At 39.0% G+C, this 27,154-nt stretch overlaps 1 protein-coding gene across 2 annotated transcripts in view; it reads left to right on the forward strand.

The window, feature by feature from the left end:
- The window catches only part of CWF19L2 (CWF19 like cell cycle control factor 2), a 176,065-nt gene that overhangs the window by 56,213 nt on the left and 92,698 nt on the right, over positions 1-27,154 (forward strand). For both annotated transcript variants that reach the window (XM_049621379.1, XM_049621389.1), the window contains exons 9-10: positions 17,975-18,071; positions 19,654-19,746. In XM_049621379.1, the coding sequence (XP_049477336.1) occupies positions 17,975-18,071; positions 19,654-19,746 (190 nt within the window). The remainder of the gene's footprint in view (positions 1-17,974; positions 18,072-19,653; positions 19,747-27,154) is intronic.

The following is a 27,154-nucleotide window of genomic DNA, read 5'->3' on the forward strand; positions in this document are numbered from 1 at the left end:
CCACCCAACTGCCCCTAGAAGGAATAAGTTTTAGAAGTAGGGGGAAAAATCATAGAAATAATAGTACAAGTAGAAGAAATAATCGTCTGTGCTGTATTTTCCACATGCAGAAACTGAGGCGTTGAGGGTGTAGCTCACACAGTGGTGTGTTGAGAGAGTTGCCAGGTTGAGCAAATAAAAAATAGTAAGTGCCTTGCAGTATGTGGACAGACTGATCCCGCAAAATTTTTGTTTACCTGAAATTCAAATTTGACTGGGTGTCATGTTTTTTATCTGGCAATTGTATGTAACACTTAGCCATTTTCTGGGTTTGTGACCGTTTTGGTAGAGATAATATTATATAAAAAACTTAATTACCTATCTAAGTTACATAGCTTCACAATGTATATACCATTCTAAACTTTGATGTCTTTTTTTTCCCCAATCAGTATATCTTAAAGATGTTTTCCCATCATCCTGTATGTATGTACTTTTTAAAGGCTCTTTAATATTCTATTAAAACTGAGGTATAAGCTAGTAGTTCTCCTGGGTCCCCTCTTGGTGGATTTTAGGTGATTTCTAGTTTGTCGCCCTTACAAAAGTGCAGCAGTAATAGCGATGTGTATCTTTGCACATTGGTTAAATATAGCTGTAAAATAAATTCCAAGCAGTTGGATTATATTTCTAATTCTTGTTATATTAGCCAGTTTACTCTCTTACCAGCCAAATATTAGGATGACTTTTCTCTTCCTTACCATCAGTATTATTGAACTTTTTAGCCTTGAACTTTTGTCATTTGCATCATTGAGAAACAGAATCTTTGCTTGATTTGCATTTCTTTAAATCTGAGTGAAGTTTGGCGTATCGTTATAAATGTTAGTGTTTGTTTTATTTTTGTTAGCTAGTCATCTGTTTTGGCTACTCTTTGAGTTCTCTGTAAAGACTCTTTATAGTTTTCACGTAATATATAGTGTTTACATCACTTGTAGATTTCCTTTTTCTTCTTGTTTCATTTTCCTTTTTCATCCTTACTTTTCATTCATTCTTGCTGTGATCACATTTCTCATTCTTTTCCTTTGTCCTCTTCAGGCCTTGCATTTTTCTCAAGTAGGCGAAAAGCATCCTCTAGAAGGAAGGTGTCCATATGCTCAAGAACTTTAAGCTTATTATTCCTAGAAATAAAATGCGTTTGTGGATAATTTTGTTTTGTTGGAAAATATATCAGCTGTGTATTTTCTGGATTCTGAAACCTAGAATATTATGCCATATGAACAAAAACTAGTGTGCTGTCCTTAATTTAGATTTTATAAAGTTAGTATCAGGAACTAACCCATTTTATATACTGTCTTAGCCTTTGGGTATAATTCTTGGCAGAGTTTGCTGTGGGAGCTCAGAAGGACAAGAGAAGGATGACAGGTTCTGAAGGTTTTGAGTATAGTCATGAGATCCTTGGACAGGGAGAAAATTGACGAACAAGCGTTGAGAGTAATTAAGGGCAGGAGATCTATGAACACTGCCAGCAGGCAAAGAATAATTGCAGTGTGCTCAGGGTTTCTGAAATGTCATTGGGGTGGAGGCTTTTTAATTACTTCTTCCTCAAAAGTTTTTAGGCAGAGTTGGGTGTGTGTGTGCTGCACAGAGAATACATTTTAATGGGAAAAGGGGATTTGTTTTTTAGAAATTAATTATGAAGAAGACTTCTGAAATGTAGCAGTAATCCTGGAAAATGAGAAATGCTTGTACTTTTTCCTTCGTACAGGATGATTGCAGATGTCATGGCGAGGTTTCTTTCAGGGCATTTGCTCATTATTGTCAATGTTAAGAGAAAGTAAGGGAGAGTCTGTTCCTTGCATTTGCTGCCAAGGGGTGTCTTTGCTGTGGCGTTAACCAGATGAAATCATGTGTCCTGTATTCACTGTGTGCCCAGCAACTCATTTTAGTCTTTATTTGATACCTATTATTCTATGAAGTGAAGTGTATGTTAATATTGAAAATATTAGTATCAGAGAGGCTCAGAATTTTTGTTATATCATCTAATTTATCCTTATCTACTTTTTGTCTCCTAATAAACAATTTCTGTTAGAAAATACCCCCCCCCCCAAAAAAAAAGATGTACGAGTATGAATTTTATGACAGTGAAGGTTGTTGCTTTTAAAGCTTTCTTGGGATTTGTTATCTTCTTGAAACTTGGGAGCTTTGGTTGGAGTTTAGCATACCTTCATTGTCCTCTCTCTCTTTTTTAATGTTTATTTTGAGAGAGGGAGAGTGACAGGGAGAATGAGAGGGAGAGAAAGAGAATCCCAAGCAGGCTTCATGCTCAGCATAGAGCCCCACACAGGGCTTAATCTCACGACTGTGACCTGAGCTGAAATCAAGAGTCAGATGCTTAACCACCTGAGTCACCCAGGTGCCCCTTCACTGTCCTCTCTTGATTGAATCTTCAACTTTGCATACTAAGAAGTGGTGGGAAGAGTCAAGTAAAATGACAAAGATATGCCTTTGGATAGAAATAATAGAGGTCTTTGGCAGTTTAATAAAAAATACTGTCATTGTAGGGGTGCCTGGGTAGCTCAGTTGGTTAAGCGTCAGACTTTAGCTCAGGTCATGATCTCATGGCTCTTGAGTTTGAAACCTGCATTGGGCTCTGCGCTGACAGCTCAGAGCCTGGAACCTGGAGACTGCTTCGGATTCTGTGTCTCTCTCTCCCTCTGCCCCTCCGCTGCTTGCGTTCTGTCTGTCTGTCTCTCTCAAAGATAAATAAAGATTAAAAAAATAAAAAAAATCATTGTGAAAGAGGATTTATCAGCCAGATTTCATAGACTAAGTTATGATTGTGGGTCATGAGGTGGTAGAGATGGAAAGTGTACATAGGAAACATGGGTTAAGTAAAGTGCCTCCTTTCTCTTTCCCTTTTTTTTCTTTTAAGTTGCAGACACTTGAATATGTTTATATATTAAGGGAGAAGTATCAATTTTAGAAGAGTGATGATAGATGGCATAATTTATGGGCAAAATCCCAAGGGTACTGTGGATAAATGTAGGATCTGATATACTCAGACAAGTGGAAGGATTGGTCTTGCACAGGGGTGTTGAAGAAGAGGAGAGTGTGGCTGTAATTTGCGAGTGACAGGAGAAAATTACAGAAATTCTTGACAACTCAGGTCAGTGTTTTTCAACATAGGATCCCCACAATATTGGTGTTCCTTTTTAGTCTTTGTATGCACCACAGTGAGTTTGGTGTCTTCAGAAGAGAAAAAGTGACAGAACAATTTAATTCACACACAGCTCACAAAGTTGAAATGTCCTCTCGTTATGACTTAACTGCTATTAGCTTTTTTTTTTTAATATGAAATTTGTTGTCAAATTGGTTTCCATACAACACCCAGTGCTCATCCCAACAGGTGCCCTCCTCAGTGCCCATCACCCACCCTCCCCTCCCTCCCACCTCCCATCAACCCTCAGTTTATTCTGTTTTTAAGAGTCTCTTATGGTTTGCCTCCCTCCGTCTCTAACTTTTTTTTTTCCTTCCCCTCCCCTGTGGTCTTCTGTAAAGTTTCTCAGGATCCACATATGAGTGAGAACATATGGTATCTTTCTCTGCCTGACTTACTTCCCTTAGCATAATACCCTGCAGTTCCATCCACGTTGCTACAAAGGGCCATATTTCATTCTTTCTCATTGCCACGTAGTGTTCCATTGTGTATATAAACCACAATTTCTTTATCCATTCATCAGTTGATGGACATTTAGGCTTTTTCCATAATTTGGCTATTGTTTTTTTTTTTTTTAATTTTTTTTCAACGTTTTTTATTTATTTTTGGGACAGAGAGAGACAGAGCATGAACGGGGGAGGGACAGACAGAGAGGGAGACACAGAATCGGAAACAGGCTCCAGGCTCCGAGCCATCAGCCCAGAGCCTGACGCGGGGCTCGAACTCACGGACCGCGAGATCGTGACCTGGCTGAAGTCGGACGCTTAACCGACTGCGCCATCCAGGCGCCCCTGGCTATTGTTGATAGTACTGCTATAAACATTGGGGTACAAGTGCCCTTATGCGTCAGCACCCCTGTATCCCTTGGGTAAATTCCTAGCAGTGCTATTGCTGGGTTGTAGGGTAGATCTATTTTTTGAGGAATCTCCACACTGTTTCCCAGAGCGGCTGCACCAGTTTGCATTCCCACCAACAATGCAAGAGGGTTCCCGTTTCTCCACATCCTCGCCAGCATCTATAGTCTCCTGATTTGTTCATTTTAGCCACTCTGACTGGCATGAGGTGATATTAGCTTTTTATTTTGACCAAAATGTTGATGAACAGTTAAAATTACTGGTCCGTGTGCATGTCATATTTTCTTTAAGTGATCTTTGGAAGTTGAAAGTTTGAAAAACAAACTCTCTTTTATTCAGATTTGAAAAAAAAAGAAAAAGTATCTGTTCTGGTATGACCAGGAATGCAGTGATGAGGGGAGGTGATTTTTGTACCAGACATGTCCCTTGGAACTTCAGTTAGATGGCTTTGACAGATTCTTTCTGCTGTGCATCTTACATTTACTGAATTCAGCACCTCCTTCTTAGGTCTAGTGCTATAAAAACAGTTATGACACAGTTTCTGCTTTCAAGGAGCTCACGGTATCAAAGAGCCAGTTATATAGGCATGTGAAGAAATATGTACATAAACGCCGCGATACTTACAGTTAGTTGCAGGTCTAAATATAGATCCTTATGATTACAATTCCTGTGTACAACAAGGGATGATTAACTCCTCTGAGATATCACTGGGGGAACAGAATCCAGGAAAGATAGGGTCTTGAGGGATGAACTCATTAGGTGTAAGTGGGAAGGGGTAATCAACATGGAGATAACTTGGAGACAAGTCAGCGTGGTCTAGTTGAGTATTTGAGAGCAGAATTTTGGAGTGTCAGATGCAGTAACTCCCTGAGGAGAGGGCATATTTCTTTTTATGGTCTTTGCGTCTCTGAATCCTGGTAGAGCGCATAGCACAAATTCACCTCTCAATAACTTGTGGAATGTAGTTGAATGGGAGGAAAATGGGTAGGCAGTTATAGCGAATATGCCTCACGTGCCTTGTAAACATCTCCAGAAGTCATGCTCCCGAGTTGGACAGTATTCTCTAGTGATTGGTAACAAGTATCTCCAGGATTTGAAATAGATCAGATTTGTATTTTATTTATTTATTTATTAAAAATGTTTTCACATTTATTTATTTTTGAGAGACAGAGCATGAACGGGGAAGGGGCAGAGGGAGGGGGAGACACAGAATCCGAAGCAGGCTCCAGGCTCTGAGCTGTCAGCACAGAGCCTGACGCGAGGTTCGAACCCACAAACTGTTAAGATCATGACCTGAGCCGAAGTTGGATGCTTAACCGACTGAGCCACCCAGGTGCCCCCAGATTTGTATTTTAGAAAGATTCCAACATACTGTGTAGGCCAGTCTGGGAAATGGAACAGATTTGAGGATGAAATATTGGCGAGGAAGCTATAGTTGAGAGACAAGAAGTCATGAACCAAAGGAGTGAATGTAAAGGAAAGGGGGAGCTTGAGTTGGCTTCTGTGGCTCAGTGATGACGCATCTATTTCTGTGGCCCCTTGGAAGGATTTGCTTACTTACTGTGTACCATTTCTGGACATTCTTTTAAACAATTTTCCTTAAGTTTATTTGTTTAAGTCATCTCTATACCCGATGCGGGGCTCGAACCCATGACCCTGAAATCAAGAATTGCATTCCTCTCCAACTGAGCCAGCCAGGCACCCCTCTTTCCTTTCTTGAAAAGATTTCACTGTTGGATTTTGAGCGTGGTGAATGGAGGACTGGTTGGAACATTCCTCTTTGACTCAGTAATTGGCTCTCAGTGGCAAAAGTTACCATTATTGAGCATCAGGCTATGTGTTGTGTTTAGAATTTTATTCTATTACTGAATTTATTATAGTTTTATACATTGTCACATTTGATTCTGATAATGTGAGGGTAGGTATTGATCATCTTTTTGGTTTTATAGCCTGAGAGAGGTTAAGATACTTGCCCAGTCTCATAGAGTTTGTAAAGGACAGAGTCTGGATTTGAACCCATGTCAGTCTGACTCCAGAACTCCTTTTCTTGTAATACTAACAGGGATTTCTCATTTCTACAATGATGATGCAACAGTAGGATTAGCATTCTCTTTATTTATTTATTTATTAAAAAAAATTTTTTTAATGTTTATTTTTGAGGGAGGGAGAGAGAGAGACAGAGACAGACAGACAGAGTGTGAGTGGGGGAGGGGCAGAGAGAGAGGGAGACACAGAATCTGAGCTCTCAGCACAGGGCCCAACGCGGGGCTTGAACCCACAAACTGAGATCATGACCTGAGCCACAGTCAGATGCTTAACCAACTGAGCCACCCAGGTGCCCCTGCATTGGCATTTTAAAGAAACAGCTTCTAGTGCTTCATGAAAAGGTTGCATTTAGAACTCTTAGAATTTGAATCTGTTCTTAGGTGTTTATACCTTTATTTTTATCCCTATTTGTAGGCATGAATCTGTTGACATATTGACCCTTGAAATTAAAGTAAATTACATTTATAATAAAAATGATGTGTACCTCAGAATTGAATTTGGAAAAAGTTACTGAAAAATATTTTCCATACAAAACAGTCCAACTAACTGACAAGCAATCCCTCCACGTCTAGCAGCACGTAAATGGTAGTGATGTTCTGCTCACGTGAATGCAGTGTCCCTACTGCTCTTCCTAATTGGTTTTTAAAATGTAGACTGAAGGAATTTGAGAGGAACAAAAACATTTTCCTTTCTAATGGTGCTTTACCTAATATTTCTAATGGTGCTAAAATATTTTAGGTTTCTTAGTCTGAGCACCATGGTGTTTTTTCTTTCTGTGAGAAGAAATGGTTCTTCCAGAATTTCTGCAGATATTAATGTCTTTTTTTCAAAAAATTCACATGCTGTCTCCTGAAAGATTTGCTATTTTTTTTTTTTCCAAAAGGGAATTTGCTATTTAGAAATAATTGCTTGTTAGGTCAAGTTTTGATTTGAAGATCTGTTTATATATTTTGCTGTTACCCCACTCAGAATGTATGTTGAAAATGCAAGTTGATTTCAGTAGAGTCTGATGAAATGTGCTAATTCAGGAAAACTAGAAATATCATAGATACATCCTTGATATGTGAGATTCTGACAGGGTTTTTAGCTTGAAAGTTTTTAAAATCACTCCTCTTTGAGGGTTTTGAAAAACAACTATTGAAGTATAATTGACATGTAATAAACTGCACATAGATAGAAATGTACAATCTGGTAAGTTTAGAAGTATGTATGTTCTCACAAAACCATCATCCCCCAGGGTTTTCTGGTACCCTTTTATAATTCTCTCCCACCTCTCCCCACACCCTTACAAACCCCCTAGATTTCACTCATCTGCTTTCTTTAATTATAGACTAGTTTGCATTTTCTGGAGTTTTATGTAAGTGGGATCATATGTTATATACTCTTTTTTTGTCTGGCTTTCACTGTGCATAATTATTTTGAGCTTTATCCATGTTGTTGCAGTAATTCATTCCTTTTTATTGATGGGTGGGTAGTTTTCCATTGGTAGATAAAACAATTTTTCCATTCACCTGTTGGTGAACATATAGAATGTTTCCAGTTTTTAGCTATTGTACATAATGCTTCTTGGAATATTCATGTACAGAACTTTGTGTGGATGTATGCTTCCTTTTCTCTTGGGTAAATACCTAGGAGAGGAATGGCTAGATCATGTGGTAATTATATCTTTAAATTTTAAGAAACTACCAAATGGTTTACCCATTGATTGTATCATTTTACATAGATTTGAGATCATTGATTTGAGATCTTTCTTTTCTAATATAAGCATTTAGAGCTATAACTTCTCCCTAAGTAATGCTTTACTAGCATCCTATAAATTCTTTTTTTTTTTTTTTTTTTTTAATATATGAAATTTACTGTCAAATTGGTTTCCATACAACACGCAGTGCTCATCCCAAAAGGTGCCCTCCTCAATACCCATCACCCACCCTGCCCTCCCTCCCACCCCCCATCAACCCTCAATTTGTTCTCAGTTTTTAACAGTCTCTTATGCTTTGGCTCTCTCCCACTCTAACCTCTTTTTTTTTTTTTTTTTCCTTCCCCTCCCCCATGGGTTTCTGTTATGTTTCTCAGGATCCACATAAGAGTGAAACCATATGGTATCTGTCTTTCTCTGTATGGCTTATTTCACTTAGCATCACACTCTCCAGTTCCATCCATGTTGCTACAAAAGGCCATATTTCATTTTTTCTCATTGCCACGTAGTATTCCATTGTGTATATAAACCACAATTTCTTTATCCATTCATCAGTTGATGGACATTTAGGCTCTTTCCATAATTTGGCTATTGTTGAGAGTGCCGCTATAAACATTGGGGTACAGGTGCCCCTATGCATCAGTACTCCTGTATCCCTTGGATAAATTCCTAGCAGTGCTATTGCTGGGTCATAGGGTAGGTCTATTTTTAATTTTCTGAGGAACCTCCACACTGCTTTCCAGAGCGGCTGCACCAATTTGCATTCCCACCAACAGTGCAAGAGGGTTCCTGTTTCTCCACATCCTCTCCAGCATCTATAGTCTCCTGATTTCTTCATTTTGGCCACTCTGACTGGCGTGAGGTGGTATCTGAGTGTGGTTTTGATTTGTATTTCCCTGATAAGGAGCGACGTTGAACATCTTTTCATGTGCCTGTTGGCCATCCGGATGTCTTCTTTAGAGAAGTGTCTATTCATGTTTTCTGCCCATTTCTTCACTGGGTTATTTGTTTTTCGGGTGTGGAGTTTGATGAGCTCTTTATAGATTTTGGATACCAGCCCTTTGTCCGATGTGTCATTTGCAAATATCTTTTCCCATTCCGTTGGTTGCCTTTTAGTTTTGTTGGTTGTTTCCTTTGCTGTGCAGAAGCTTTTTATCTTCATAAGGTCCCAGTAATTCACTTTTGCTTTTAATTCCCTTGCCTTTGGGGATGTGCCGAGTAAGAGATTGCTACGGCTGAGGTCAGAGAGGTCTTTTCTTGCTTTCTCCTCTAAGGTTTTGATGGTTTCCTGTCTCACATTCAGGTCCTTTATCCATTTTGAGTTTATTTTTGTGAATGGTGTGAGAAAGTGGTCTAGTTTCAACCTTCTGCATGTTGCTGTCCAGTTCTCCCAGCACCATTTGTTAAAGAGACTGTCTTTTTTCCATTGGATGTTCTTTCCTGCTTTGTCAAAGATGAGTTGGCCATACGTTTGTGGGTCTAGTTCTGGGGTTTCTATTCTATTCCATTGGTCTATGTGTCTGTTTTTATGCCAATACCATGCTGTCTTGATGATGACAGCTTTGTAGTAGAGGCTAAAGTCTGGGATTGTGATGCCTCCTGCTTTGGTCTTCTTCTTCAAAATTACTTTGGCTATTCGGGGCCTTTTGTGGTTCCATATGAATTTTAGGATTGCTTGTTCTAGTTTCGAGAAGAATGCTGGTGCAATTTTGATTGGGATTGCATTGAATGTGTAGATAGCTTTGGGTAGTATTGACATTTTGACACTATTTATTCTTCCAATCCATGAGCAGGGAATGTCTTTCCATTTCTTTATATCTTCTTCAATTACCTGCATAAGCTTTCTATAGTTTTCAGCATACAGATCTTTTACATCTTTGGTTAGATTTATTCCTAGGTATTTTATGCTTCTTGGTGCAATTGTGAATGGGATCAGTTTCTTCATTTGTCTTTCTGTTGCTTCATAAGAATGCAACTGATTTCTGCACATTGATTTTGTATCCTGCAACTTTGCTGAATTCATGTATCAGTTCTAGCAGACTTTTGGTGGAGTCTATCGGATTTTCCATGTATAATATCATGTCATCTGCAAAAAGCGAAAGCTTGACTTCATCTTTGCCAATTTTGATGCCTTTGATTTCCTTTTGTTGTCTGATTGCTGATGCTAGAACTTCCAGCACTATATTAAACAACAGCGGTGACAGTGGGCATCCCTGTCGTGTTCCTGATCTCAGGGAAAAAGCTCTCAGTTTTTCCCCGTTGAGGATGATGTTAGCTGTGGGCTTTTCATAAATGGCCTTTATGATCTTTAAGTATGTTCCTTCTATCCTGACTTTCTCAAGGGTTTTTATTAAGAAAGGGTGCTGGATTTTGTCAAAGGCCTTTTCTGCATCGATTGACAGGATCATATGGTTCTTCTCTTTTTTTTTGTTAATGTGATGTATCACGTTGATCGATTTGCGAATGTTGAACCAGCCCTGCATCCCAGGAATGAATCCCACTTGATCATGGTGAATAATTCTTTTTATATGCTGTTGAATTCGATTTGCTAGTATCTTATTAAGAATTTTTGCATCCATATTCATCAGGGATATTGGCCTGTAGTTCTCTCTTTTTTTACTGGGTCTCTGTCTGGTTTAGGAATCAAAGTAATACTGGCTTCATAGAATGAGTCTGGAAGTTTTCCTTCCCTTTCTATTTCTTGGAATAGCTTGAGAAGGATAGGTATTATCTCTGCTTTAAATGTCTGGTAGAACTCCCCTGGGAAGCCATCTGGTCCTGGACTCTTATTTGTTGGGAGATTTTTGATAACCGATTCAATTTCTTCGCTGGTTATGGGTCTGTTCAAGCTTTCTATTTCCTCCTGATTGAGTTTTGGAAGAGTGTGGGTGTTTAGAAATTTGTCCATTTCTTCCAGGTTGTCCAATTTGCTGGCATATAATTTTTCATAGTATTCCCTGATAATTGTTTGTATCTCTGAGGGATTGGTTGTAATCATTCCATTTTCATTCATGATTTTATCTATTTGGGTCATCTCCCTTTTCTTTTTGAGAAGCCTGGCTAGAGGTTTGTCAATTTTGTTTATTTTTTCAAAAAACCAACTCTTGGTTTCGTTGATCTGCTCTACAGTTTTTTTAGATTCTATATTGTTTATTTCTGCTCTGATCTTTATGATTTCTCTTCTTCTGCTGGGTTTAGGCTGCCTTTGCTGTTCTGCTTCTATTTCCTTTAGGTGTGCTGTTAGGTTTTGTATTTGGGATTTTTCTTGTTTCTTGAGATAGGCCTGGATTGCAATGTATTTTCCTCTCAGGACTGCCTTCGCTGCATCCCAAAGCGTTTGGATTGTTGTATTTTCATTTTCGTTTGTTTCCATATATATTTTAATTTCTTCTCTAATTGCCTGGTTGACCCACTCATTCGTGAGTAGGGTGTTCTTTAACCTCCATGCTTTTGGAGGTTTTCCAGACTTTTCCCTGTGGTTGATTTCAAGCTTCATAGCATTGTGGTCTGAAAGTATGCATGGTATAATTTCAATTCTTGTAAACTTATGAAGGGCTGTTTTGTGACCCAGTATATGATCTATCTTGGAGAATGTTCCATGTGCACTCGAGAAGAAAGTATATTCTGTTGCTTTGGGGTGCAGAGTTCTAAATATATCTGTCAAGTCCATCTGATCCAATGTATCATTCAGGGCCCTTGTTTCTTTATTGACTGTGTGTCTAGATGATCTATCCATTTCTGTAAGTGGGGTGTTAAAGTCCCCTGCAATGACCACATTCTTATCAATAAGGTTGCTTATGTTTATGAGTAATTGTTTTATATATCTGGGGGCTCGGGTATTTGGCGCATAGACATTTATAATAGTTAGCTCTTCCTGGTGGATAGACCCTGTGATTATTATATAATGCCCTTCTTCATCTCCTGTTACAGCCTTTAATTTAAAGTCTAGTTTGTCTGATATAAGTATGGCTACTCCAGCTTTCTTTTGGCTTCCAGGAGCATGATAAATAGTTCTCCATCCCCTCACTCTCAATCTAAAGGTGTCCTCAGATCTAAAATGAGTCTCTTGTAGACAGCAAATAGATGGGTCTTGTTTTTTTATCCATTCTGATACCCTATGTCTTTTAGTTGGCGCATTTAATCCATTTACATTCAGTGTTATTATAGAAAGATATGGGTTTAGAGTCATTGTGATGTCTGTATGTTTTATGCTTGTAGTGATGTCTCTGGTACTTTGTCTCACAGGATCCCCCTTAGGATCTCTTGTAGGGCTGGTTTCGTGGTGACAAATTCCTTCAGTTTTTGTTTGTTTGGGAAGACCTTTATCTCTCCTTCTATTCTAAATGACAGACTTGCTGGATAAAGGATTCTCGGCTGCATATTTTTTCTGTTTAGCACACTGTAGATATCGTGCCAAGCCTTTCTGGCCTGCCAAGTTTCAAAGGAGAGATCAGTCACGAGTCTTATAGGTCTCCCTTTATATGTGAGGGCACGTTTATCCCTTGCTGCTTTCAGAATTTTCTCTTTATCCTTGTATTTTGCCAGTTTCACTATGATATGTCGTGCAGAAGATCGATTCAAGTTACGTCTGAAGGGAGTTCTCTGTGCCTCTTGGATTTCAATGCCTTTTTCCTTCCCCAGTTCAGGGAAGTTCTCAGCTATAATTTGTTCAAGTACCCCTTCAGCACCTTTCCCTCTCTCTTCCTCCTCTGGGATACCAATTATGCGTATATTATTTTTTTTTAGTGTATCACTTAGTTCTCTAATTTTCCCCTCATACTCCTGGATTTTTTTATCTCTCTTTCTTTCAGCTTCCTCTTTCTCCATAACTTTATCTTCTAGTTCACCTATTCTCTCCTCTGCCTCTTCAAGCTGAGCCATCGTGGTTTCCATTTTGTTTTGCATTTCGTTTAAAGCGTTTTTCAACTCCTCGTGACTGTTCCTTAGTCCCTCGATCTTTATGGCAAGAGATTCTCTGCTGTCCTGTATACTGTTTTCAAGCCCAGCGATTAATTTTATGACTATTATTCTAAATTCACTTTCTGTTATATTATTTAAATCCTTTTTGATCAGTTCATTAGCTGTTGTTATTTCCTGGAGATTCTTCTGAGGGAAATTCTTACGTTTGGTCATTTTGGAGAGTCCCTGGCGTGGTGAGGACCTGCAGTGCACTTCCCCTGTGCTGTGGTGTATAACTGGAGTTAGTGGGCGGGGCCGCAGTCCGACCCGATGTCTGCCCCCAGCCCACTGCTGGGGCCACAGTCAGACTGGTGTGTGCCTTCTCTTCCCCTCTCCTAGGGGCGGGATTCACTGTGGGGTGGCGTGTCCCGTCTGGGCTACTTGCACACTGCCAGGCTTGTGTTGCTGGGGATCTGGCGTATTAGCTGGGGTGGGTAGGCAAGGTGCACGGGGGGTGGAGGGGCAGGCTTAGCTCGCTTCTCCTTAGGTGATCCACTTCAGGAGGAGCCCTGTGGCAGCGGGAGGGAGTCAGATCCGCTGCCGGAGGTTTGGCTCCGCAGAAGCACAGAGTTGGGTGTTTGCGCGGAGCGAGCAAGTTCCCCGGCAGGAACTGGTTCCCTTTGGGATTTTGGCTGGGGGATGGGCGGGGGAGATGGCGCTGGCGCCTTTGTTCCCCGCCAAGCTGAGCTCTGCCGTCCGGGGGCTCAGCAGCTCTCCCTCCCTTTGTCCTCCAGCCTTCCCGCTTTCCGCGCAGAGCTGTTAACTTATGACCTCCCAGACGCTAAGTCGCGCTTGCTGTCGGAACACAGTCCGTCCGGCCCCTCCGCTTTTGCCAGCCAGACTCGGGGGCTCTGCTTGGCCTGCGAGCCGCCCCTCCGCCCCGGCTCCCTCCCACCAGTCCGTGGAGCGCGCACCGCCTCGCCGCCCTTCCTACCCTCTTCCGTGGGCCTCTAGTCTGCGCTTGACTCCTGAGACTCCCTTCTGCTAATCCTCTGGCGGTTTTCTGGGTTCTTTAGGCAGGTGTAGGTGGAATCTAAGTGATCGGCCGGACGCGCTGTGAGCCCCGCGTCCTCCTACGCCGCCATCTTCCTTTCTCTCTGTTCTGCAAAAATCTAGCATCCTATAAATTCTGATTTGTTATGTATATGTATGTATGTGTGTGTGTATATGTATATGTATATACATATACACATGTTTATTTTTGAGAGACAGAGCGTGAGTGGGGGAAGGGGCAGAGAGAGAGAGGGAGGGAGACACAGAATCCAAAGCAGGCTTCAGGCTCCGAGTTGTCAGCACAGAGTCCAATATGGGGCTCTAGCTCATAAACCATTAGATCATGACCTGAGGTGAAGTCGGGCGTTTAACCAACTGAGCCACCCAGACGCCCTGTTATGTTTATATTTTTATTCGGTTTGCAGTACTTTTTAATTTCTCTTTGATTTTGTTATTGACCATGGGTTATTCCCAGATATGCTATTTAGTTTCCACATAGTTGAGGATTTCTCAGAGATTTTTGTTAACGATTTCTAATTTAATTTCATTGGGGTTAGAGAACACAGTTTGTATGACTTAAATCCCTTTAAATTTATTGAGACTTGCTTTATGGCTCAGAATATGGCCTATCTTGGTAAATGTTGGCATGCACAGGAAAGAATGTGTATTCTCTTACGTGGTAGGGTATTCTCTGAATTTCCATTAGGTCGTGGTAGTGATAGTGTTATTCAAGTCTTCCATATTCTTGAAGAATATATTAAGTACTGGGAGTGGGGTCTTAAAATCTGCAACTGTAATTGTAAAATTAGTCTCTTTCTCTTTGCAATTCTGTCAGTTTTTGCTTTGTGTATTTTGAAGCTCTCTTACATTAGGGATTCTTTTGTACTCTTGATGGATTGACCTCTTTTTCATGAAGTGAAACAGCTTTCTTTGTCCCTGGTAATATTTATTGCTCTGTAATCTAATTTGTTTGATAGTAAAGAAGTCACTTTACCTTTCTTTTGACTAGTGTAAAACATGATATATCTCCCGCTCCCCCCTTTTATATTTGACGTGTTTGTCTTTATGGTATGTTTTCTGTCATTGAGTTTTGCTCTTTTATCTGACAATTTTGCCTTTTAACTCACATGTTTAGACCATTTATATATGTGATATAAAGGTTTAAGTCTAATTTTGCTCTTTGTTTTCTACTTGTCCTATGTGTTCTTTGTTCCCTTTTTCCTCTTTATGTGACTTATTTTAATTAAAAAAATTTTTTTAATGTTTATTTTTGAGAGAGAGAGACAGAGACAGAGACAGAGCCTGAATGGGGGAGGGGCAGAAAGAGAGGGAAACAGAATCCTTAGCAGGCTCCAGGCTCTGAGCTGTCAGCACAGAGCCCAGCGGGGGGCTTGAACTCACAAACTGCAAGATCATGACAGGAGCTGAAGTCAGCAGCTTAACTGACTGAGCCACCCAGATGCCCCTTTATTTTATTTTAGATTACATATTTTTATGATTTTGTTTCATTTCTCTTGTTATAATTTTTTTGGTATTTTGTGGGGTTTTTTGTTTGTTTTTAGATTTGATAGTATACATTTTTAACTTCTCCAACTTCATTATGCCATTCCTGTATGGCATAAGAACTTTACAATAGTTTATTTACATTTATCCCCTCCAGTCTTTTCTGTTATTGTCATACATTTTACTTATCTTTGTCATAAACCTCTCATATATTGTTATTATTTTTGTTTAAATAATTATTTTACAGAGACTTATGTAATAAGAGAAAGTATTCTTCATTTACCTTTGTAGGCATCATTCTTTGAGTTAATCCATACTACAGTCTGGTATAATTTTCCTTCTGCCTGAAGGCTTTTCTTTAACATTCTTTCAACTCTCTGTCTGAAAGAGTTTTCATTTCAATTTGTTTTTGAAAGATACCTTCACTTGGTATAGAATTTTTGGTTGATAATTTAAAGTACTTTGGAAATGTTGCTGCTCTTTTCTTGCCTGGATTGTTTTTGATGAGAAATCTGCTGTCACACTTTTTTCTGTGTGCCTAAGTGTGTCTCTCTTTTATCCCCCCTGTGGCTGCTTTAACATTGTTCTCTTTATCACAAGTTTTGAGCAATTTGATTATGATGTCCCTGGGAATAGGGTTTTTTTTTAATGTAGTTTTTTTTTTTTTTTTTTTTTTTTTTTTTTTTTGTGCTTGGGATTCCCTGAAATTTTTAGTTCTCTAAGCAGCTTTTCAGGTGTTTGGAAAATTTGGCCTTTGTTTCTTCTGTCTCCCATTTCTTTTGGGAACTCCAATGGCCTAAGTAGTCAGGTTTAAGGTTATCCCATAGTTCTCTGATGCTCTTTTTATTTTTTAAAATTCTTTTTTTCTGTATGTTTCATTTTGCATAGTTTTTAATGTTTATTTATTTATTATATTAAAAAAATTTTTTAATGTTTATTTATTTTTGAGAGAAACAGATACAGAATGCAAGTGGGTTAGGGGCAGAGCGAGAGGGAGACACAGAATCCAAAGCAGGCTCCAGGCTCTGAGCTGTCAGCACAGAGCCCGATGCGGGGCTCGAACTCACGAGCTGTGAGATCATGACCTGAGCCGAAATTGGACACTTAACTGACTGAGCCACCCAGGCACCCCTGTTTGTTTATTTTTGATAGAGACAGAGAATCCCAAGCAGGCTTTGTGCTGACAGCGCAGGGACATGGGTCCCGAACTCAGCAACTGTGAGATCGTGACCTGAGCCGAGATCAAGAGTTGCCCAACTGACTGAGCCACCTAGGCCCCCCTAGTTTCTAATATTTTAAGTTCACTACTTTTTCCTTGGCAGTCTCATCTCCTGTGAATCCTATCTAGTGGTTTTTTGTTTTTTTTTGTTTTTTTTTTAATCTGAGACACCAGTGTTCAACTGTAGAAATTCAGTTCTGATCTATTTTATGTCTTACTTGTTTGTAACTTTTCAAACATATGGAATGCAGTTACAATAATAACTTTTAATGTTCTTATCTGCTTTTTCTTACATCTGAGTCAGTTCTTGGTTTATTTTGATTGATAGCTATTTCTCCTAATTGTAGGTCTTATTTTTCTACATCTTGGCACGTCTGCTATCTTTGGTTACTAGATGCTATGAATTTTACTGTGTTGAGCATGGGATATTTTTGCATTCCTGTAACTAATTCTTGATGTTTGCCCTGGGGGAACATGGTTAAGTTGATTGGAAACTCTTTGCTCCTGTAGACTTTTGCTTTTAACATTGGTTCATTGGGCGTAGATCAACATTTAGCCTAGAGCTTATTATTTCCCAGTAATGACGCGAGACCTTTAATGCTGTCCCCATTGCTTTCTGAGTTGAAGCTTTCCTCGTCTGGCTAGCGAGATCAGGCACTTTTCCCAGAAATGCTGGATGTCGCTCCTCTTCTCTTTGGGATGGGACTTTCTCCGGCCACGGGCAGTTTCTTGCTAAATACTCAAGGGGAACTCTTTAGTTTTGTGCGCTTCTCTCACTGTGCAGCTTTCTTCTGTCTGGCTGTCTTTAAGTTTTGGAATCTTAGCTGTGTCTCCTTCACTGAGGAGTCAGTCCTTCAGGCTTGGCCTGCATCCCTTCCCCGTACCGCAGTGATCTTTCTTAGGGAAGTAAGCTGGCACAACTTTTTATGTGCCAGGAATCTAACCTTGGCTGGAAATTTCTCTGGTCTTCAGTGAGTCTAGGTTTGGCCCATGACCTTAGTCATAAACTAGTATTTGTTGTCTAATTCAGTAATTTCGCATTTATGTTGCAAAAAGAACACATGCTCATTGTTTTTATTCTTTGACTGCAGTTAAGCATGCCATTTCCTGTTTAGTTTCTTAGACTATCAGTAATTTATCACACCCAGCTGTGTAGAACTATGGCCTGATTGTAGTGTTTTAATTTTCTCGTTTGTTTCCTTTTTAGAATGAGTATGGGAATATTAGATAGTAAAGAATAGTTCACATAGTATTTATCTCATTCTTACTGGGACTTTGGTCAGTTATTATAACTGCCTGATTATGGTATTGTGATAAAGAGCCTTAAACTGGTGATTTTTGGTGGAATATTGAACCTTTGTTTTTTGTTTTGTTTATATTTTAAGGTTTTAGAATCATGATCTCTTGATGCTGAATATTTTGTTGAGGTCAATTAAAATCACATTTGAGTCTTGATGTTGTTAGTTGCAGTGTCCCTCTGTTTCATATGCTCTTAATCTGTCCTGTTCAAACAGAGGCGGTCTTGAAGATGATTCCATCCACATTTTGAGTGTTGATGAGAAGAACAAACTGGGAGCCAAGATTATCAAGGCAGAGATGATGGGAAATATGGTATGTCTTCTGTGGTGTTTCTAGGAGAATAGGAGTTAACTGTTTAACTTCTTACCAGTAATTTTGGAAGTTTCTTCATAATGTTGGCTGTAGCCAACTGCTGCTTATTGATTCTTTAACAAAATTCTTGAACATTCCTAAATCCTGTACTGCCCACTTCTAAATAAATTGTCTACTTTTTCTGTCAGATCTCTGAAGTCTGAGATCCCAGGGTATGACATGTTTTTTAAAATTTCTACTTTGCAATTCTAGCATAGCATACTTGAGGGAAATAAAGATGTCATTGTCTTCTTTCCCTTGTTTTGTCACATATTATTGAGAGCATGTATTGCTTTCTTAAATTCCTTTACTTAGGTACCTAACAAATGAGCTCCTAAAAAAAGATAGTTGTTTCATGTAGGCATATTTTAATGTAGTACGTTTGTGCCTGGTAAGTGTTTGATGCATTGTATAGATTAGCTCATTTAATTTCCATAATAATGTTATGCTGTAAGACTGATTGACCTGAGAACTGAATAGAAAATATGGATGATTTGGTGCGAGCTACACCTATCTCTGTCTATTTATTATTGCTGTATTTTAGTATCACATTTCTGATATACTAATACATGTGACGTCATACATGGCAGAATAGCAAATCCAGACAGCTTTGCATGGTGTGACAGAATAGATTTCCTCCTGGTCATATGTATGTACTGATCTCAAATCCAAATATAAGTGATCCCTAAGTAGGCTTCCGTTTTGTTGTACTGCCAGTATGACCCTGTTTGGTAGCATAAAAGTTGCTAAACAAGATGCTTCTATTTTTATTAGTTTGTGTGTCTGTTAAAAGGCGTATCTTGCACATGCCGCACTTTCTCATTGAATCTGGTCCTTGGTAACACTGAACTGCAGCTCAGCCCTGAAGTTTGGTAAGAGAGACAACCCGCCAGGAAATAATAGCAGGAAAATAAAGTTTGAGTTTTGAAAGCACAAAGGAATTAGTTCACACTAGTGAAAGAGAGGTCACCAAGTTAGGAGGTTAATTTATGTTGAAAGAATTGTTCCTTTGGTCACGGAGCCACTGCAATGGAGAACAGTGTTCTTTGCCTGTTCATATGCTCCTCTTTGTTTATTTCTTTACATGTCACTTGTTTTCTGTACATTTCTATAAACTTCCTAGAGTAAAAATGAGATACGTTCAGAGTTCTTATTAAAATTACTTAACATTAAAGAAGGTAATATGTTAAATCTTATTATGGCTTTCTTGTTACAGTAATTGAAATTTTGAGTACTGGATGGTGATAATATCCGAGGAATTATAAAAATGTCATTCTTGAGGTTGTTTTCCCCATATCCCTGTCTCTCCCCTAGAATATATGCCCTTGTAATTGTTTACTCTCAAATCATAAACGAATGCTCCGGGCATTTGAGACATATGTAACTGAGATGAATTCATTAAAAAGCAGTCCCCTGAATTGAGGTTTACTGCTGCAGGAGTGTTCACTCTGCTCTTTTCCCTCCTGCATATACATTTGAAGTATTCTTCACTGAGGAATTAAGCTATATATGACACTCATTGTTCTTGTCTTTCCCTCTGAAGGAATTAGCGGAACAACTTAAAGCTCAACTTGCAAAGGCAAATAAATTCAAAGAAACTGTAACACAGACGTCATCCAAAAACCCTGGGGTGGAGGTGAGTTAATGGAAGTTTGTTTGTATACTACTACTACTGGGCAGTGCTGATATTTTAATGCAGGGTGTTTCTATATCTGTGTTACTGTGTTTATACGTGCGATTGCTTGTTTGTTTACTTCTTTTAAAAATGGATTTTCATATGTATTGTCTTATGCGCCACCAGTGCGTCCCAGGGGAAAAGAGAGAGACCCGGTTTTATTTTGGACTGTGCCATTTACTGACTGTTTGACTTCATAGAAATCACACTGTCCTTAAATTCTTCTCTTAAAGAGTGAGAGACTTAAATTTGGTGTGTTTCACATAAAACAAATTATTTTGTTCCAGGCTTTCTTCCTCCATCTATTAGTGAGCAAAACAGATAGAAGCGGCTGCCTGCATGGAGTTTCATTTGGGTAGGGAGGAACAGTAAACAACAAAAGTAATAAATAGTGTAGCATGTTACAGACTGATACATCCTATGGCAGGCTAGAGGGGATCTTGAGTGCCCAGTGCTGGTGGCTTTGGGTGCACAGGCTAGTTATTATTGAAAAAGTGACCTTGATGCAGAGGCTTGCCGTGGAACGGCAGATCTGTGTATCTGAGTGAAGAGCACTTTGGGCATGAGGAGTGGAGGATGTAAGGTTCCAAAGATGGGAACGTGTCTTATGTGTGGGAGGAACAGCATGGGGCCCAGTGTCGCCAGAGTGGAATGAATGAATGGAAGGGAGGCGGGTGGAATATCCAGGTTAGAGAGGCTGTGGGAGGCTAGACCATGTGAGGCTTGAAAGTCAGGGTCAGGGAGTGGGTTTTTATTCTGGGTGAGATGGCATTGGAGGGTTTTCTGTAGAAGATATATTTTGACGAGACTGTCCTGGCTTCCTTGCTAAGGGTGCATTGAAGGATCATAAGGGCAGAAGCTAAGGAGATGGTTAGAAGTGGTTAGGTTTTTATATGCATAAATATTTCCTGTGTGTTTTATGAAAGGAGAGCAGACAGGACTTTTTTGATGGTTTGGATGGGTTGGGGGATGTAGGAGATACGGAGGGGAGGCAAAGTCACTTCAAAGTTTTTAGGCTGAGCAGCTGGAAGAATACAGCAGCCATTCTTGGGAGTGTATTTGGGGGCGGAGGGTTCAAGTTCTTTTGTAGATATGTGGCGTTTGGGCATCTTTTAGATTTGGGGCTGGAGGAGATGTCAGGTAGGGAGGGGGATGTTGGGAATTTAGGGAAGCCTGAGCTGGAGGTGGAAACTGGGGAGCTCTTAACATAGAGACAGTATTTAAATCCTGATGCTGCTTGAAATCAGCCCAGGAGTAAAGGTAGATAGAAAAAGTTAAAGGGCTGAATTGGGTGTATTACAGTGTTGAGAGGATTATAATTAGGTTTATAAGTGATTTTAAAGAACTGTTCTCAAAGATTAACTTATGTCATTTTAATGTCAGTGTGTGAGATGAGAATGTACAAAGTCAAGTTCCATAGAATTGTCTTCAAGCTAACATTATTGATGATTTAGATAATAGTAGTATATAGAGAGAGTATGTTTGTGAAATTGGCTGTTTTTACTACTATGTGCCAGCTCATGTTTTAAAAGATATTTTTTAATATTTATTTATTTATTTTTGAGAAAGAGAGAACTTGCCAGGGAGGGGCAGAGAGAGAGGGAGAGAGAAATCCCAAACAGGCTCCACACCGTCAGCGCAGAGCCCGATGCGGGACTGGAACTCATGAACCATGAGGTCATGACCTGAGCTGAAACCAAGAGTCAGACACTTAGCCAATGAAGCCACCCAGGTGCCTCGCTAGCTCATGTTTTAAAAAAGTGGTTAAGTTAGAATTCCTTACACAGATTAGGGAGGTTGACCTCTCATGTGGTTTCTTTGTGCCAACCATAATATGTACTGATCTTCCCACAGTGTGGCCTTCCACAGAATAGCCCCATTTTCCAGCCTCACCTCCAAGGCTCTCTCATCCATAACATGCGTGTCTCTTTGACATTTACATGTGCTCTTAATTATCCATGCCAGATACTACCCTCTTGAGTGGTGTCCACTTTTCACTTTGTCTTTACCTCCTTCTTGAAGTGTTTTTTCTCAGCCTCTCAAAAAGTTGTAACCTATTCTTGTTTTGAAACTTTAAAGACCCTTAAAGTATTCTCTGTGGAATCTATCTTTTGAAATGGTATATATTTGTATTCTTGTCATCACCCTGTAATCCACGCGTTTCTTTCCTGACACTTGTCACTTTATATGAAAGGGTTCTAACTCTGTGGCTGGACTTCCGGGGATTCTTGAAATTGAAAGCAATTCAACTGAAAAAATTGAAGCAGATCTTGTTTGGAATAACGTTTTTTCCTGCTGTTTTAAGTATATCATACAGTGACTGACAGACTATATCTCATCCCTTGAGCACACACTTTATAATATTACTGATGTCCATGATTTTTAGCTCCTCCTAGCTTTTGAGCAGTGGCCCTCATAACCCAGTGGAATAGGATTCAAAGTTGTATTCAGAGTTGTACACAAAGTTGTATTTCCACTTCTAAACTCTTTTGAATCCCAAGCTATATGAATAGCCTTGAAGCTTCATATAGAAAGATTTTTATTCCAAGGATTCTTTGAACACAGAGAAAAAGGTTCATCTTCTCTGCAGAGATCATGGACTTGTGATTTTGTTCAAGCTTTATCCGGTGTACGTGTGGAACAGACTTTTGCCCATAGCTCTGCAGGGATTCGCTGCTGCCAGTAGTCAGTGGATTCTCTCAGTGCCAGGGCCTTGACTTCTCTGCCCTGTTTCAGAGTAGTTTTGTTAGGAATGACAGTAGAATGCAAAGTTGTTTACTACCTCACAGGAATTTCCTGACTTTTTAGAGGAAAATCCTGAAACGCTTCTGATAAAAATTTTGCTTTTTGAGAGAAAAGGAAATTCCATTCATAGAACAGTTGAACAGGGAAGAAAAGTTTTCTTTTCTTTTTTCTTTTCTCTTCTTTTGTTTTTTCTTTCTTTTCTCTTTCCTTCCTTTCTTTACTTTCTTTCTCTTTCTCTTTCTCTTTCTCTTTTTCTCTTTTTCTTTCTTAAGGATAGGGAGAGAATAAACACAGCATGCATGAGCAAGAGAGGGGCAGAGAGAGGGAGAGAGAGAGAATCCCAAGCAGGATCCAAGATCTGTGCTGTCAGCACAAAGCCCGATGTAGGGCTCAGTCTCACGAACTCTGAGATCATGACCTGAACTGAAATCAAGAGTTGGATGTTCAAATGACTGAGTCACCCAGGAGCCCCAGGAGGAAAGCTTTCATTGCATGGTTTGTTTGTTAGAAATGTTTGGCTGTGTGAACAAGGTGAATATCTTGATTCAACAATGTATGAATATTATTTTGCCTTTAGTGAAAAACCATCAGCACTTGTAATTATTAGTTTGCTTATTTCTCTTCCCTGTTAGAGGGTGAACTATTCATTATTTAGGACAAGGACTGTTTCATTTCATATCTAGTGCCTTGGGTAGTACATGGCTGTAGACAGCCAAGAAGTGCTTGAAATATTTGTTGTATGAATGTCTTTGATTTATTTTATCACTTAGAGTTTTCTGTTGTAAATCTTGAAAATGATCCATGAACTTCAAAATTCTCTGGTCTGGCCTTCCTCTGAGTATAGCTTCCTTAGTGAGACAATAACCCAGCTGCACAGTATCTCCATGTAACTTATGCTTTACACTAAGTGATGGATTTTGGAAGACCACCAGTTCTCTATCAGGACAGATTGAATGCTAATTTTTTAATATAATAGATCCTAATCTGCCTTTCTAGAACTTCTACCTGTTAATAATCCTTCAGTGGAATCACATCATGGACACATTTAATCTAAGGGAATTCAGCTTTCCAGGTTTTTTTTTTTTTTTTTTACACAGTAGTTCATGAAATTCAGCTCTCCATTTATGACACATAATGAAATTGTCATTGTGTGATGGTGCAGTGACTTTACAGTTTTATAGTTTGTTTACACAACTGGCAAAAAAGAGAAATACATTGTAATAGTCCCTGGGCAGCTGTGTGGGGAGGGTTTCATAGACATTCTCTTGAAAGAAATTGAGGAATTAATGGAAGGCCTAAGAGGGCCGTCGAGAAACATTAAGTAATAAATAATTGAAGAAACCAATAAATTCATCTGTGGCATTTTGTACATAAAGTCAGGCACGTGACTGGTGATTTAAAATATTTCCAAGAGTAGTTTGGCCATAGTTGGCCTTAACACTGTCTTTTGACTCTGATTCTTTAGTATGTTGTGAGTCTGCTATTATTACAACTGCTGGGATTCCTAGAATGTGTGTGTGTGTGTGTGTGTGTGTGTGTGTGTGTGTACACACCTAGACTGTGTTTCTGTGTATTGGCATCCCAGTCTTTGCACCTGATCCTCATAGGCATAATTAAAAAAATTAATTACAGGATTAAAATAAGTATTTTGCCTTTCTTTCTTTCTCTTTCTTTCTTTCTTTCTAAGAGCGAGTACTTTAGTTGATTTTTTTCAGATTTTGACATGTAACAGATGACAAAACATAGGGAATATTTTAATAGCAGTGTTAACAAGTGTGATTTAAAATTTCTGCATAAAACTTCATTCCCAAAACATGGCATCCACCCTTGTTCCAAATACCCATGGAATATTTACAAAAATTAATTTTACTTAGGCAAAATGTTGATAAAGCCCCAAAGTAGAAGGTTTATAACTAAGCTTTCATTTTCTAACCACAATGCAATAAAGTTGGGATTTAACAACTATGTATTTTTTCCTTAAATAAAAATTTCAAAACCTCATTTTAAACTTCTGGGTTTTTCCATTTCTTTATGTCTTCTTCAATTTCCTTCATAAGCTTTCTATAATCTTCAGCATACTTTTACATCTTTGGTTAGGTTTATTCCTAGGTATTTTATGCTTCTTGGTGCAATTGTGAATGGGATCAGTTTCTTTATTTGTCTTCCTGTTGCTTCATTATTAGTGTATAAGAATGCACCTGATTTCTGTACATTAATTTTGTATCCTACAACTTTGCTGAATTCATGTATCAGTTCTAACAGACTTTTGGTAGAGTCTGTCGGGTTTTCCATGTATAATATCATGTCATCTGCAAAAAGTGAAAGTTTGACTTCATCTTTGCCAATTTTGATGCCTTTGATTTCCTTTTGTTGTCTGATTGCTGATGCTGGCACTTCCAACACCATGTTAAACAACAGCGGTGAGAATGGACATCCCTGTCGTGTTCCTGATGTCAGGGAGAAAGGTCTCAGTTTTTCCCCATTGAGGATGATAATTAGCTGTGGAATTTTCATAAATGGCTTTTATGATGTGTAAGTATGTTCCTTCTATCCTGACTTTATCGAGGGTTTTTATTAAGAAAGGATGCTGTATTTTGTCACATGCTTTTTCTGCATCGATTGACAGGATCATATGGTTCTTATCTTTTATTAATGTGATGTATCACATTGATTGATTTGCGAATGTTGAACCAGCCCTGCATTTCAGGAATGAATCCCACTTGATCATGGTGAATAATTCTTTTTATATGCTGTTGAATTCGATTTGCTAGTATCTTTTTCAGAATTTTTGCATCCATATTCATCAGGAATATTGGCCTGTAGTTCTCTTTTTTTACTGGGTCTCTGTCTGGTTTAGGAATCAAAGTAATTCTGGCTTCATAGAATGAGTCTGGAAGTTTTCCTTCCCTTTCTATTGTTTGGAATAGCTTGAGAAGGATAGGTATTATCTCTGCTTTAAATGTATGGTAGAATTCCCCTGGGAAGCCATCTGGTCCTGGACTCTTACTTGTTGGGAGATTTTTGATAACTGATTCAATTTCTTCACTGGTTATGGATCTGTTCAAGCTTTCTATTTCTTCCTGTTTGAGTTTTGGAAGTGTGTGGGTGTTTAGGAAAATTCCTAACCATTTCTTCCAGGTTGTCCAGTTTGTTGGCATATAATTTTTCATAGTATTCCCTGATAATTGCTTGTATTTCTGAGGGATTGGTTGTTACAATTCCATTTTCATTCATGATTTTATCTATTTGGGTCATCTCCCTTTTCTTTTTGAGAAGTCTGGCTAGAGGTTTATCAATTTTGTTTATTTTTTCAAAAAACCAACTCTTGGTTTCATTGACCTGCTCTACAGCTCTTTTAGAGTCTATATTGTTTATTTCTGCTCTGATCTTTATTATTTTTCTTCTTCTGCTGGGTTTGGGGTGTCTTTGCTGTTCTGCTTCTATTTCCTTTAGGTGTGCTGTTAGATTTTGTATTTGGGATTTTTCTTGTTTCTTTAGGCCTGGACTGCAGTGTATTTTCCTCTCAGCACTACCTTCACTGCATCCCAAAGCATTTGGATTGTTGTATTTTCGTTTTCATTTGTTTCCATATATTTTTAAATTTCTTCTCTAATTGCCTGGTTCACCCATTCATTCTTTAGTAGGGTGTTCTTTAACCTCCATGCTTTTGGAGGTTTTCCAGACTTTTTCCTGTGGTTGATTTCAAGCTTCATTGCATTGTGGTCTGAAAGTATGCATGGTATGATCTTAATTCTTTTATACTTATGAAGGGCTGTTTTGTGACCTAGTATGTGATCTATCTTGGAGAAGGTTCCATGTGCACTTGAGAAGAAAGTATATTCTGTTGCTTTGGGATGCAGAGTTCTAAATATATCTGTCAAGTCCATCTGATCAAGTGTATCATTCAGGGCTCTTGTTTCTTTATTGATCCTGTGTCTAGATGATCTATCCATTGTTGTCAGTGGAGTATTAAAGTCCCCTGCAATTGCCACATTCTTATCAATAAGGTTGCTTATGTTTGTGAGTAACTGTTTTATATATTTGGTGGCTCCTGTATTCGGTGCATAGACATTTAAAATTGTTAGCTCTTCCTGATGGATAGACCTCGTAATTATTATATAATGCCCTTCTTCATCTCTTGTTAAAGCCTTTCATTTAAAGTCTAGTTTGTCTGATATAAGTATGGCTACTCCAGCTTTCTTTTGAGTTCCAGTAGCATGATAGATAGTTCTCCATCCCCTCACTTTCAATCTGAAGGTATCCTCAGGTCTAAAATGAGTCTCTTGTAGACAGCAAATAGATGGGTCTTGTTTTTTTATCCACTCTGACACCCTATGTCTTTTGGTTGGAGCATTTAGTCCATTTACATTCAGTGTTATTACGGAAAGATATGGGTTTAGAATCATTGTGATGTCTGTAGGTTTCATGTCTGTAGTGATGTCTCTGGTACTTTGTCTCACAGGATCCCCCTTAGGATCTCTTGTAGGGCTGGTTTAGTGGTGATGAATTCCTTCAGTTTTTGTTTGTTTGGGAAGACCTTTACCTCTCCTTCTATTCTAAATGACAGACTTGCTGGATAAAGGATTCTCGTCTGCCTATTTTTTCCCTGTTGAAAACATTCCCT

This window comes from Panthera uncia, chromosome D1 (genome assembly GCF_023721935.1).
Source record: "Panthera uncia isolate 11264 chromosome D1, Puncia_PCG_1.0, whole genome shotgun sequence".
In the NCBI taxonomy this organism is placed as follows: domain Eukaryota; kingdom Metazoa; phylum Chordata; class Mammalia; order Carnivora; family Felidae; genus Panthera; species Panthera uncia.